The 15,438-nt window shown below is 29.2% G+C and overlaps 3 protein-coding genes across 5 annotated transcripts in view; 1 reads left to right on the forward strand and 2 right to left on the reverse strand.

The window, feature by feature from the left end:
• The window catches only part of LOC124424154 (cilia- and flagella-associated protein 36), a 118,017-nt gene extending 115,867 nt beyond the window's left edge, over positions 1-2,150 (forward strand). For both annotated transcript variants that reach the window (XM_046962796.1, XM_046962795.1), the window contains one exon: positions 175-2,150. In XM_046962796.1, the coding sequence (XP_046818752.1) occupies positions 175-429 (255 nt within the window). In that variant the 3' untranslated portion in view covers positions 430-2,150. The remainder of the gene's footprint in view (positions 1-174) is intronic.
• On the reverse strand, positions 650-9,186 carry LOC124424140 (serine/threonine-protein phosphatase 4 regulatory subunit 3). Its single transcript, XM_046962767.1, has 5 exons — positions 7,844-9,186; positions 5,977-7,575; positions 5,715-5,866; positions 4,977-5,373; positions 650-4,887 (listed from the first exon to the last, which is right to left on the reverse strand). Exons 1-5 carry the CDS (start codon positions 8,039-8,041, stop codon positions 4,798-4,800), a joined length of 2,436 nt encoding a protein of 811 aa, XP_046818723.1. The 5' UTR covers positions 8,042-9,186; the 3' UTR covers positions 650-4,797.
• Positions 9,187-10,960: 1,774 nt separating this feature from the next.
• Positions 10,961-13,867, reverse strand: LOC124424145 (E3 ubiquitin-protein ligase synoviolin A). 2 transcript variants are annotated; one of them, XM_046962774.1, is made up of 9 exons: positions 13,587-13,867; positions 13,411-13,503; positions 13,176-13,328; positions 12,717-13,007; positions 12,433-12,647; positions 12,137-12,351; positions 11,689-12,040; positions 11,446-11,546; positions 10,961-11,340 (listed from the first exon to the last, which is right to left on the reverse strand). In XM_046962774.1, the coding sequence occupies exons 1-9, from the start codon at positions 13,713-13,715 to the stop codon at positions 11,243-11,245; spliced, it is 1,647 nt and encodes a 548-aa protein (XP_046818730.1). In that variant the 5' UTR covers positions 13,716-13,867; the 3' UTR covers positions 10,961-11,242. The 2 variants fall into 2 exon arrangements, with proteins under 2 accessions (XP_046818730.1, XP_046818729.1); XM_046962773.1 differs by having other exon boundaries at positions 10,961-11,546.
• Between the last annotated feature and the right edge of the window lie 1,571 nt (positions 13,868-15,438).

Below are 15,438 nucleotides of genomic sequence, written 5' to 3' on the forward strand. Positions count from 1 at the left end.
CTTCCATATACTTACAATCACTTCCTTTTCGCTTGTATTATCAATTATAAAACACCTCATATATATATATATATATATATATATATATATATATATATAAAAATGTTAAAATTTTCTAAAATCGATGTAATTTTATACTCGCATAGATATGGAATAACGTTTAGGTATTTTCAGACGAAAGAAGAAGATATAAAAAGACGGCAAGACTATCTAAAAGCAAGACGAGACGAATTGGTAGCCCTAAAGAAAGAAGTACGTAGTCAGCGGCTCGAAATGAATGCAACGCGTCCGAGTTCTGCTCGAGTAGTTGCAGATGCAACGATAAAAGGAGAGCAGGAATTAGACATTGGTCAGTCATTGGAACCGTCAATTCTTCAAGTACGTAAAGCTTTAGCGGCACGATTGAAGGCCGAAGTTGTGCACAAGTGAAGTGAATATATAATAATATATTTATCATTATTATACGTATGTTCTATTGATCGTAATCCGGGAAAATTGATTGATTGATTGATTGATTGATTAATACTCGTAAGAGGATATGTTTCGTCTTCTTCCGTCTCTTTTTAAATTTAAATATTAAAACCTTTTTTTCTCTTTTTTCTTTTCTATGAGCTTTTTCATCATTCAAACGAAAAAATATAAGACGTAGTTATACGCAAACATGTTGTTTCAGTTTATTCGTATTATGAAAGGTTTTATTTGTATATAAATGCCTAACTTGTTTCAAATATAATACTTGGATTGCTCATAAATTACATAAATACTATGCATACTACTTCATTCCTCAGTATCTCGTTCCCTTTAGCGATATAAATAAAATTGTTCAATCGTTTATCTCGAAGAATAAAATTTGTAATTATTGCCTACATGATCATATACGATCGACATTTTTTCTTTTTTGTTTTTTTTTCAATTAGCCAGATTAATATTTACAATGTTGTTACAAAATATGAGCTAAGATTATGTGTTTCACTGAAGAGAAGGCAAAGATAATGACGAAATATAAAACGTTTTTTTACGAGTAAATCGATAATAATAAAGATAATGCTATTTAATTCGCCGATTGCGCCCGATTTGAAATAACAATTTTGCGAGTACGCTTTTTAAGGTAGGGTCTGTAACTCTATCTAATAGACGCTTTTGTCTAAATTTTTAATTTTATTTAATTAAATATTGTTCGCACTTCTACACCACACATATTTTGCGTCAGTCACACCATCATTTTCACCTTTACGACCAACTTTAATATTGAATAAGACAGATCGGTAGCAAAAAACAAGCAATAAGTACTCTAATGTGTAATTCTGTAATTATTAATTACTGTAACAATATGTACATATTAAATACACATTTAACACGATGATAATATTTCTGACATATATTAATAATAATGATAAAAAAAAAAAAAAGAAAAAAAAGGAAAAGAACAAAAGAAAGGAAAAACAAAAAAGGACAAAAATGAAAACGATACTACGTCTAACACACATTATAGATCACGGAAAGCAATAAGAGTAAAATTACATTTGATTAAAAGTAAATTATTACAAATCCTTGTAAAGGTCGATAAATTTCGTTATTAATAGACATCAAATAAAATAACTTGAATTAATCGACTTTTATAAAGATACTCTTTTTTTCTCATTTAAATAATGCAATGTATTCATTGCATCTATTGTAAGCTTTTCTTCCATTCAATGTTGCTTGTTATATGCTACTTATTCTGCCTATATAATATTCGGCTTAGTTAATCTAATCTTCACATCATTCATTCTCCGACAGAATAAAATGCAAAATATGATCTTTCGTTTGTAGTCCATTCACATATTTATCATTGTCATGCACACTGATTTTTTTTTATAACTGCTCATTAACTTACAGAATTGATGAACTTCATTTTCTTATAAAAAACGTGTGATTTTTCGCGTTTGTGTGTTTGTATGTGGCTACATATGTCAGAGAACAAAAATGTCACATTCTGTTGGTATTTTAAATGTAAAACGCACGTTATCATTAATATTATATCAATATTATTATTATTAGCACGTATGGTATTGTACAATGTGTAAATTTCCGTTCTTTGATTAATGTTACAATGTAATGACTATGTAACATTGAATACAGCAATCTTGGTAATAAACTGCCAGACAAAATGTTTTAGATTTTTCGATTAAATGAAATTTTTAAGAGTGCCCCTGGAAGTGCTGCATTTGTTTTCTTTTCTTTTTTTTCACATATTTACAACTTAATTCTCCTAACGAATGTCCTGCGTAACGTTTTACGATATGATTAAAGTTCTGTGACGTTTCACGATTTTTTCGTAGATTACGATCTACGAATGTTTTTATGTATTATTATTTTTCTTTTTTTTTTCTTTTTTCTTTTTTTTTCTTTTTTTTTCTTTTTTTTTTTTTAATTTTTATCTTCGCTCTTGTTGAAATGATGAGTAAACATATAGTACTCTTGGAAATAAAATAATATTCGAACTTAGGACGGTCTAACGATAATTTCTTCCTAATAAAGTATAGGAATTTTACTGCACTTAATTTTACATCCCCTTATTCCCCCTTTGCCCTCTTCTATCCATATTCGCCCTCTTCTCTCTCCATATATATAATATATCCTCTCTATTATGATTATTGAATAATACATTCTTAGAGAGTATGATACAATAAAGAGAAAAAAAATGTATATCAAACTATTTACTAGAAATATGCCACAAAGATATTCTGACTTCTCTTGATGGCAAGCATTTAAAAAAATAATGGAAAATGATAGCGACAAAGCCTAAAACACTCTGTACAAAAATACATTGAGTATAATTTAAATAGCATATGATTGCATCTTTACTTTAGTATCACTTAGGTATTAATTCATTCCTTTCATTTACTTACATTCGCCGCACCCAATGTAGCATTCTATGCCTAAGAATATCTCTTTCTTATTATGGAATAAATTGTGAATATATGCAAAACACACGAAATACATTACTCGATATTCTGTTACTTAATTACCTAATTAATATATTCAGTTACATATTCTGTGGTCATTTCAGAATTAACAACATTTTATATATACATACATTACTCAGCTCCAGCGAATTTGCCTACTTGAAATATTCACAATATACTAATCTCATGAGTGAATTAACTTCTATCACCTTTTGTAGTATCATAAGTTAATATATGCGTCTGTTTGTTAAAGTTTGTTAATATGTGCATACGAATGTTCTTACGACATCACAAAAATTTCAAATGTTCATACTTACAATTATACAACAGTCTTGAAAATTCTTTTGTGTTAGACGTATCGAAAACTCTGTACATTAGCTTATAATACTTTGTTATAAAGTCAACTCAATCAGTGTAAGGCAATAATTTATTTCAAATTGGTCACTGTATAAGGCCTGCTCTAGTTAAATGATTATTCAAAGTAATAGATTTCTCTTCGCTATAGATCTTAACTATGTTAAAAATTACAGATTAAACTAGAAAGTAGACACTTTTTTCTGGAGCTGGCATTTCCTGTAATTTCATGACATACAGAATCTCAATTTAAACAAAAATTAAGATTTCGTATTGCAATATCCGAGATTATTCTCATCTCATGGCTCTACTACATAAAATAATGTAAGTAGATATGAATATTTTCATAAATTAGACATTCTTTTTTCAGTGCACAGAGATTATTCCAGGCTTCTCATTTTGCCCTTACGATTAAAAAAAAGATTTGTAAAAAAGATACTATACTACACTTAATATTCAAGATTCGTTAAATATTTTTTAAAACATACTTTTTATATCGAGGATTGCTATCGGGCATGAAGTGCAAACTGATAAATATACACAAATCAAATATTTATTGTACAACTTCTACTACTTACATTGATAACCAAAAAACTCTTCAAATGTATTTTGAAGGAAACTGAGATTGTGAAGTAGTCGCATATTTTCTGCTTAATCCAAGTATGTGGTCGTTTTACAATCGTTACAAATATACATATATATACAAACTAAATATTATTTCCGTCGAATTGGATAAAGATTCATGGTATCTGACCTTTGCAAAAACAGATTTCAATCGCTTGTCCCACTAATTCAATTCGTGGATGGCTAATCAAAAACACAACTGTTTTTGTGCGGTAGATCATGTACTTTTACATGCGAAAATGGTCTTTACACATCTTGTAGTAAGTTCCTTTTCGATGGACTCATACATGTCATATAGTCACAGTTTTTAGATTTATAGACCTAGACCAAAGTGTATACTTAGACATTAATGTCTATAGAACTCACCAGGTCTAGAATTTTTCACCTTATCTGTGAAAATTTTCCCTACTACGTAGATTTCCAGATAAGTGGAATAAATCATTAATCCTTTTTAAATTCATTTAATTCATTGAGTGAACTTCCAATATTTCGTCAATATGATAATACAATTATTTTGGCTTTACCTTCACTTGTGTTTGTCGATCCCGTTGTCCAATATGTTTTTTCTTTATTTTTTTTTTTCCTTTTTTTTCCTATACTATTTCCAATCACTGTCTTCTCACATTCATTTCTTTGTTTAATATACACAATTAAAGAAAGAAAAAGATGTAAAAGTTCATCACGCTTTGTGTTTCAAAAGCACTTATTCATTACGTTTATCACTCAGGATGAATAAAGTACAACCTGTACCCTTCTCATTGTAAATTAATAGATTGTATAACCTTTCGATCAGCATTTTGTGCACATAATAGGGGCCGTATTTTACTAAAAACTTTGGAGATCGCACATTTATTTTGAATTTCGAGAATGTCTACCACGACAATCGTTGCCGTTTTGGCGAAGGACTTAATCCAGAATCCTCATCTTCTTCATCAGAATCTTCTTCATAATCGACCAATCCCTATAAAATTAATTGTTTATATATTATAAAATGTTCATAAATATTTATATATAAAATTTTGTTTGACTATCTTAAAACAGTTTAATTACTTTTCTAATTATAATTCCAGCCTTTTCTACGGTACCAATAGTAGAACTAGGAGTAATCTCAGGTGTAACTGGATTTTCATTCGTTGTTGATGTACTATTATTGACTTGAGTTTGCTGAGGAGTGATATTATTATTTGCTGTATTATTGTTTAATACAGATTGTTGTTGTTGTTGTTGCTGATGATTTTTCGACTCTGTAAGGGAAGGCCCAAGGGCAGAATTAGAAGATGAAGATTGTTTCTTAGCTGAAGCAGGTGGTACCAAATCTGCCGTGGCCGCAGGTACCACTGCTTCTCCTTCATCAAAATCTTCTTCCTCTCTAAACCATATTTCTTCTTCTTCATCTAATTGTCTCTGATCTCTTCGATACCGGCTATTTCTTAATATTGATGGAACACTAAACATGTAAATAAATATTGTTAAAATATTTTTAACACGTTAAATGACGTAGAGGTCACCGGTGACCGGCACTCTATTTGCCAATAGAGCGGAGCCGTGGGGATCATCGGTGACCGATAATACCATAACAAAACAAAAACAATGATTTCATTCCAACGTCGTGGTAAAATTATATAAAATTGATCCGACATTCAATGTATAAATAAATTCAATTGTAAGTCGGCGCTAAGTAACAATTTATGGTGTACAAGAATTTGTGCCATGTTAGGAAGCAAGGAATGTTTAATCCACAAGCAAATTCTTGTAAAATAAAATATATTGCACCTTGAATACATGTACCTGTCGAGTGTTGTTCTGTCACGATCCTTTAATTTATCCTGATGTTGTTCATACCTCAGCTTTAATGCTTTGAATGTTTGTACATAGTCAATTGCTTCCAATTCTTTCGAAAAATTTTCTACAACGTGTGAACAAAGTGATTTGATGTCTTCCTGTAATGTAAAAGATACATATATACATACATATACATATATATTAAATATAAAATCACTATACGAAAATATTTTAAAAAGTTCAAAGTTTTTATATAGTTATAACTTACCAATTTGATAAATTCAAACATTTCCAAAATAGCAGAATCTAATAAATTGTATCTACCGTTGTTCCTTACAAATGCATCAAATACAGGTGCAAATAAATTTCCTTTTATTATATACCTATTATAAAATTCATCTTTCAGAGCTATAATTTTTCTCATAAACCTTAAAGCGCACAGTACTAAGAATGTATGCGTTGACTTCATTAAAACCAATATTCTTCTAAGTAAATCCTTATTTAAAATGCAATTTTTAACGTGGTATGTATGATGTTCTACACAAAAAGATAATAACTCTAAAATCAATCCTAAAAGTTGCACTGTTCTATAATCTTCTCTTGCTGGTCGTTCCCCAATTGTATTAGCTAATAAAGGAGCTATCAGTGTTCCAATACTATTTTTATAGAAATAATTCAAGAAATCAGTCTTTTCTGATTTGTTGACTGAAGCCAACATATTTTCTGGATCAAGAAGCAGGCGTAACACACCAGCTAACTGTACTGCTCCACCCAATTCAGGATCGCTATCTCCAACAAGTTGAGCGACTATTACATTGACTAACATTTGGTCCTGTTCTGTATTATTTATTTGTTGTAATGTATAATCTCTCACAACGCTAGGAGAATATTCCACAATATACGTCAATATATCAATGCTCGCAGTTTTTGTTTGCGGATCATTTATTGCCAATGTTATTTCTAAGGCAGGTAATATGCCCAATGCTGTTAAATTTTTATAGAATGATTCCTTGCCCTGTGGTTGAAGATTTTGAGAAAAGTTGCAAAATTCTTTTAAGAAAAGAACCATGTCACGTCTTTTACTATCTGATGTTGATTCGTCCGTAAATTGACGAAATAATTCAGTCAGAAACTTTTCATCATCTTGTATAAGAGTTACTATTTCAACTTTATTAAAAAATATAAAACTACTCAATGTACTAAGCATGTTGTCTTCAAATACACTAGGAGTTGGTAAAACAACATCTTGTATATATTGAACTCTATATGTTTGATGAATTTTAGCTAATAATTCAGCATTTGTAATTGGAATTGCTTGTTTAAATCTTGCTAATTGCCGAAGATATTCTCTATGTCTTTTTGGTTGAGGCAATGTTGGTTCATATTCAAGACATCCAACAACATCAAAAATTGTATCGTCACTGAACATCACTTCAAATAGTGCATTTTTATTAAGTAAGAAAATATTTTTAAAAATATCATAAAGGTGATGTAAGCCTTTAATATTTTCTAAGTCCTCACAAGTGTGGAACAAATTTAAAAGTTTCTTGATATAACCTTCTGATTCTAATGCAACAGCGAGTTTTTCTTTTCTCATTGGAGAAGCCAAAGAATTCCCTATTAATTCATTAATTTCTTCTAATCGGCTTAATTCGCATGGAGGCAGTTCTATGGGCGGTGCAGCATCTGACATATCATCAAAGCGTTCATCTTCTGACTCTTCAACAATATCTTGTGTAATTTCTACTGATGGATCCTTTCCTTGAACTTGACATATTTTTTCCCAAATTTCATCACAACCAGCCTTTTCTTGAAAACTTAGGGCTAAGTCAAAATTATCACCCTCTGACCATACTATCAAAGTATCCTGTAATCATACATATGTAAATATTTTAACTTCGTCTCTTATAACAGTATCGTACTATACATGCATATTTGAAAATAATTAATGCATTCCTTAAAATTATTAAAATTCATCAAATAATATAAATATGATTATTTACAGTCTTATAATTGCTAATACTATATTCATAAAATAATATTTATTTTTATAAATTTCATGTACATACATGCTAAAAAATATAAATGCAAGAATTATATTGTATAATTATACAATTTAATGAATATATAATTACTTGCTGCTTCTGATATGCAGTATCCGGATGTATTTTACTTTCCAATAAGACCGTTCCATCACTTTCGGCTCTAACCAAAAGTGAAATTCCTTTTAATCTATCTACATAGGAAGAAGAAACATGACCAGTACCACGATCGTCCCATTGTCTATCAGCATTAAGTGCATAAAGCTTTACTCTTCTGCGTGTGTCCGTCATGTTGTCAAAAATATTTTACGCAGTTGTTTTTGTATTATCACCAACTACCTTGCATGCCTTAGAAGTTGAAAAAAATCCTTGGCCTTTCTGTTCTTATAAAATTTCTATTAAATAAATTCACACACAAAAATCTATATCTACCAAACTTTTATTTGTTCTCTCATAATCCACTAAGATATAGCACAATGCTGTTGTATATAATGCCGTAGAGTCAGAAGTCTTAACTTATTTGAAAAATGTCTTTCGGAGTAACCACTCATTCATCTAAACTCAATACTCTCTTTGGGTGGTCTCCAAGAAACTACAATACTAATACCAATGAGTAGAAAATACTCATATATCACCATGAGTGATGCACTTTGATTTATATTAATAATGAATAACAATTGTTAACGATTTCCAAAATTACGAATATCCTCTTGTTCTCTGCACAAATACATGGAATTGCTATTTCATGAAGATATTAACGACGGTTTAAAAACGACCGTGCATTAGTCGAATTTTATTACGGATTATCACGAAACGGTACCTTTATTCCGATGTATACTCGGAACAATGAGATTGTTTACCGTTGCTGGATGTTTATAAGCTCTTCAGTTGCATAAGCTTGATACCTGCGCCAACAGTAAAACTTTTGGGACGCGCGGGAAAAGTTAGTGGAGTACACGCTCTTCCGTGCACGTGTCACAGTCCCGTAAAGCTAGAAAATGTCAAGCGTATTTCAGGTCGTTCATTTGAAATAAGTTCGTCGTCGTGGAAGGTCAGAAAGAAACGTTGTGCCAGGGAAGCCGAAGCCCTGTGTGCGCTCTTGCCGCCTGTATACGATTCCCGCGATGAGCAAAACCGATATAGAAGAACTCGCTCGTCACTTACGATGTAAATATTTCCAATCACACGATTATCTTACACGAATTCTTTCAATGCTGCAACTACGGAGCATCGCCGTTCTTCCGTATTATTTGCGCGAGATCACTCTAAAATTGACATAGACATCGAACATCCACAACACTACATTCCGCCATGTTAGATCACAACAACGCGCCACGGGGTTCACCGTGTATATCCCAAGGACTCTGGCGCATAATACAATTTTACTTTCTGTATTATTTTTTGTTCAATCGAAATACATTTTGTTTTTCAATAAATTACGAATTTATGCGTTTTACACCTTTTATTTTTTCTTTTTCTTTTCTTTTTTTTAATATATATAAAGAAATTATTATTTTTAAAAAGCCAAAATTTCGTTTTATCAAAGATACATGAAATTATAAATGTCTCGATATACTATTAATTTCATTGAATAATCAGTAGAAAGGGTTGAAACTACTATCCTCTGTCCAAATGTCAATTTTTTTCAAAAAATATCCTTTATTTCATGTGCTCATTTAATACATATTATTCATTTTATGTAACCAGCACATGATATTTAAGACGAGTTTTAAAACAATATACTAAACATTATTATTAAATTGCGATAAATATTTTTAACGTATTTACGTAAATATTAATGTCGTAATAACTGCAATACTGTTAAAAGAAAACATTCATATGTATGTTTAATGGAACGTTCAAGTATATGAATAATTACATATACACGGTTACAATTAGTATGTAACAATGTATTGTTTATATTATCTATGAAAATATATGTATATATGTGTATATATATACGTGTATTGTCGAAGAAGAAAATTAACTTAGTAAATAATTTTTTCCGCAAATAAATCAATAATCCTGATATTTAAACTGATTGATTTGTTATATTTGTTTTACTACTTTATATTTATAATATTAAATGTGCAAATTCATAGATTTAATAGTATAGCACATTGTATTTATGTGTGTATGTAGATATATGTTTACTGTCTCTTACCAAATGAAAATGATAATATTGTTAGTTAAAATATTTTTTCGTTTGTTAAGAAACGTTAAGAAATAAATCTATTATTTTAGTGCTCGTATATTAACATAAATGTTGAATCTTTGGACATATAAGAATAGGTTATAATCGTATCCAACGTAGCATATTGTCGGATCAATAAAGTTCAATGTACAACAGCTATGGGCTTTTGCGTAATGCTTTCTTAAATTCTCATTAATAATCATGAAAATCATTTAATATTGTGCAATAGTATATTAAATGTATTCTTGAAATAAAAATATATTTCTTGTTATCGCAATATCCAAATTATGTTCACAATAATTACAAATATATGTATACACACGTGTTATACAAAGGTTATAACAATTTCCATTAAAATCGCAATTTCCATTATATATATATACATAATACTTTATTTTATTCATTTAGATGTAAATAATTATATATTGTAGAGAGAAACCCATAACATAATTAATTTATTACATATATTGATTATTACTTATTGTTAGTCTATAGTTACTATAGTAACATACAGTAATGTTTTTATATTCATGATAATTTGAAAAAATATAAACAAATATACATAGTCCATTATACAATCTATGTAATTATAACCCAAATTGTGCTACATTGCACAAATATTTGATGTATGTGTCAGATTTCATAAAGGAATAATGTATCCTGATGATACCTAAAGCAATCCTACATGTTATATAGGCAGGTGTCAATATTTATAGTAGTTTCAATTTTTACACATATTTACATCCATGAATTATAAATTGTTAAAACAGTTCGATTAATAGGAAAAAGTATACTTCTGAGTAATATGTTAGGTTTATAATATGAATTTAACAGATAAAGTGGGAATAAAAAATGCCTTAATAGTTCAATTAGTATTTGTCCAATTTTACTATCAATGTATATTAAATAAAACCAAATAAGTTGTTAGAAATTCTGTTGCAGTGATCACATCTGTACATTAACATTTTATGTATGTATGGTATATGTGCATAATCATAATAATATAGAAAATGATATTATATATAAAAAAAAATGTTTATTTCAAGACAAAATTAAATGATCACTGCCTATAATATATATTAATATTCAAGAACACACTGACAGGTTTTAATTGTACATCATTCATCCAAGGAATCGCAAAATTATAAAATTTTCTCTATATTTATTTACCCACTCTTAATAATTTATTTCATAGTTGCAGTCTATATTCAAACAGATATCCTTTAATCACTCATTATATCTGTAATTGAGAACAGGCATTAATCAAAAACTAATTTGTTACATAGTTTAAGAACTACTTATTCTGTTGTATTCTGAGCTGAAAATTTCTGTAGCCTACGTCTCCTTAACATTTCTTGCTCACTTATGGGTTCTGTTTCAGCTCTAGATGATGTTTCTGAAGTTATTTCAATATTACTTGTGCTTGATTGACTAACTGTTTTATCATTAACTGTGTCTGGAACAGAAGTATCTGCATTTATTACAGTGCGAGAACTCTCACCTTCATTTTTACTAGCTAGACATGTATCTTTTTCTTGGTTTGTAGCCATATTTGTTGGAGCATTTGTATTTTCTTCTGTTGCAGTAGGAGGCTTAGGGATGCTGTAACATTAAACAAAGGCATTGGTAATAATGATAAAGAATTAACTATTAATCTCTATTTAGTAAATGATAGTAGAAAAAAATTACTAATATAATATTTATTATATTTTTGGAATAATAATTAGTTTGCATTTATACTGACTTAGCAGTGGCAGCTGCTGCTTGATATTGGTTCATCATAGCATTAGCAGCATCTAACAACAGTTGTACTCTTTGTAATGTTTGTATTCTTGCTTCTACTGCTTGTCGTAAATTGCCCTCCATTGCTCTGAGTTCATCTTCAGTAAGTTCTGTTAAATTAGGCGGAGGTGTAGGAATAGGTGGCAATGGTACCATAGGAGGAAATGGTGGGGCAAAAATTGGTACACTTCCGGCTGGTAAATTTTGGAATGGTGTCAAAGGAACATTTCCAACATTATTTTGACCTTGTTGTTGTGGCATCACACCTGGAGCTTGCAATCCTGCCCAAAAACCTGGCAATTGGAAGCCCTGACCTATATAACATAATGAATATTATTACAATTTTACTTATGCATATTCAATGCACATTCATTTTACTATACAAAAATTAATTATAAATTATAACATACCTTGTGGATTTAATCCTGCTGCTGGAGGAGGTTGGGGTGCTTGTTGACCTTGCTGTGGATTTTGTTGTCTTGTCTCTGTATTAATTGTAGTTGGTCTTAAAATATTTAAACGACATGTTGGACAAGTTTGTTGACGTTGAAACCAAGAACGAAGGCATGCAGTATGAAAAATATGATTACATGGTAACTTTTTGCTTGCTGCTACCATTTCTTCTCTGTAAAAGACTTTCTTATATATATTTATAACAAAATACATTATTAAAGAATACAGAAATTATTATGTAATATTAACTTACCGACAAATTATGCATACATTATCAGCAGCTGCTAATTCTTCAGGTGTTGCATCGGGATAAAGTGTATTCATATTTCTAATAGCCCTGCGTGACATTACAATGTCATGGAATGCCTTTTTAAAATCACGCATTGTATAATACATAGGACGAAGTGCAAATAAAGGTAGAGTAAACAGTTTTATCATTATAGTTACGAAAGCAATATATAAAGTGACCTAAACATAATAAGATTATATAGTATTACATACAATAAAAAGAACATGAAGGTACATATTTTACTATACCTTTAGAAAACCAATAACCAATTCTGTGTATAATAAAAATACTGGCTTATTGTCCCATGGATTTTCACTTTGCAAATCTATTGTGTGTAATATATATTTTACAGTAATATTTATTACAACAGTCAATAAAATCGCATATTCAAATCCAAACACAAGTTGTACTGAAGGACCTTTTGTAGCAGTTGTACTATATGCGTAATGAATCATTGTTAAATTAATGACAAATAGAAGTCCTAATAAAGTCACGACTCTCAGATGAAATAGCCATGTTATCACTGGACTTCTTTCCATCTGTAAAATCAGAAACAAACTATTAAATTTCCTTTATATACAAGATGTTATATATTATTTTATAAATGTTTAAATATCATCAAATATCTAAATAAAATTTTATATCCTTGATTGTATGTGCACAAAAATAATTTATATTAAAAAATATAAAAAAGATAAAATACTTACGTAATCAACACGATCTTCAGCTAACCAGTGAAATGATTTAAGAAATAATAAAAGTGTAAATAATGCTATAAATTTTGGGCTGAAATCATCCCTAAATACTGTAAAAGCTAAACACGTCTCAGTTACTGCATACCATACTTTCTCTACCAAATGCTAGAAATAATGATCAATCTTAATGGTTAATCCCATTCTGTATAGAAATGATAAAGAAACATAAGTTATATTCCATATTCACCTCCAGTTCAGCAGCACGTAAAGTACCGAAAAATATCTTCCTAAGGAATGCATTTATCATGAAAACGAGTATCAACGTTTGAGCATAAATTACCTAAATAAATATTATAAAAGGATAAGAATATATAATTATTAATAAAATTATGAAAACTATTGAAAAGATTTATGATAACTTACAGTCATGCTCGGATTTGATTTGGTTATGTGGACTACCGTCGGATAAAATTGTTTTCTTTGATAATAAGCATTGCCAATTACGGCGCACGTTAATGCAGCACTTATTAACATTATCCCAGCTTCTCTCATTTTTATAATCGTAATATTTTCAGCCCAAGGGCTACGTTTTTACCAAAAAAAAAAAAAACAGATATAATGACACTTAAGCACTAAAAATTTACGTTTCAACCAGTTTCAACAGCTGTACACTCTATCAAGGCGCTGTTATCAAAACGGTGTTACTGACAACTATCCAATATTACGTTTACACGCAACAAGATTTTGCCAAGCCTTATAACGAAATACGATTTTTCTATAAGAATACATAATATTTTAATTCTAAATAATGAAAATTTTTTTTAAATATAAATAAATTATACATTTATTAATGCGCTTTCGTATATAATTATATATTACAAATATTAATTATAGAACATGTAAATATAGTATTGAAAAGAAATAATATATTTTTAAATGTTTTCGAACTGATAGTACATTAAGAGTGTACATCACACTGTACTGATTTTATAATGGTTTATGCCAACGATGAATACAGATGTAATTCATGACCGGTTTTAATGAACAAGGTTTCATTTTAAAGATAAAGGTTTAAACGAAGACATAGCTTTTTCGAATTTTTGACAAAGCTTTAGTTTCTTTGAATTTAACAATCGTCTCAAAAATCATGTTTCTTCAAGAATAGTTTATGTATAAAGATAAAATTTTTTCAAAAATTCGAAAAAGTTATGATCTTGTTTAAATCTTCGTATTTAAAATGAGACCTAGTTCATCAAAATCGGTCAAGAATTACGTTTTCAATCACTATTGATATAAACACGCTGCTTCCTACATTATTCATGAAAAAAAAAAAAAGAACGTTTCGTATAGTGGCGCCCCTTGAACTTTGCGATAAAAAGAAGCTCATACTCCTACTACTGATTACATTTGTTCTTTAATATACGTTTGTTTCATGAAGTATACGAATATATGCCTAGATAAAATAATGCCTACTGTTCACGTAAATCAATGCTAAGATTTTCTTGATCCATTCCATATGTTGATATTGTTAAATTCTAGAAAAATACGTAGTTCCTTATATATTTTATATACCAGAAATTTAAGAATTTTAATAGAAGCATTTAGAATAATGGCAACCATTTAGATTCGTATATTATTTTTATAAAAATCAAAACACGAGTTCTACACTATTCATAATCTAGAAAAATCTTTAAATTTTCAAGTTTAAGTCATTGGAGACATATGTTATAAACAAAATAAACTAGTTATATTTCGAAAAGTAAACTTGTCATTTCTTTTTTTCCATACAAGCTTGAATAATTAATACTTTTCATTAATATACGAATTTTAATTCTCGTTGTCGTTATCGGTTAATGATGTAAACAATAACGAAGAAGGAAAAAGGTTACAGCGACTTTGATAGATGATAAATAATCAGTCTAACTTTGAATCTCAAACGATAAACGTTACAGCTCTCTTATTTCATATTCGCAGATTAGAATAAACAATTCCTTCAATTATTCAGCATTCATTTAAGATATGTATAACACTATAGTGAATTCTATTATTAATACTTATTTAACAACAAGTTATTAATACTTATATAACAACAATTTATAATAATGATGTCTGTACATTTGCTTAAACACTATATAGCTCATAATAAGCGTTAAATATAAAATAATTTTAACTTAATATTCCAATATAATTAAATTTTGAACTTGCAATCGTTATCAAATGCTATTCATCTAATATCAACAAAAAAAAACTTTTTATTGACTTTAATAGTTATCAA

Source organism: Vespa crabro, chromosome 5 (genome assembly GCF_910589235.1).
Source record: "Vespa crabro chromosome 5, iyVesCrab1.2, whole genome shotgun sequence".
Lineage (NCBI taxonomy): Eukaryota > Metazoa > Arthropoda > Insecta > Hymenoptera > Vespidae > Vespa > Vespa crabro.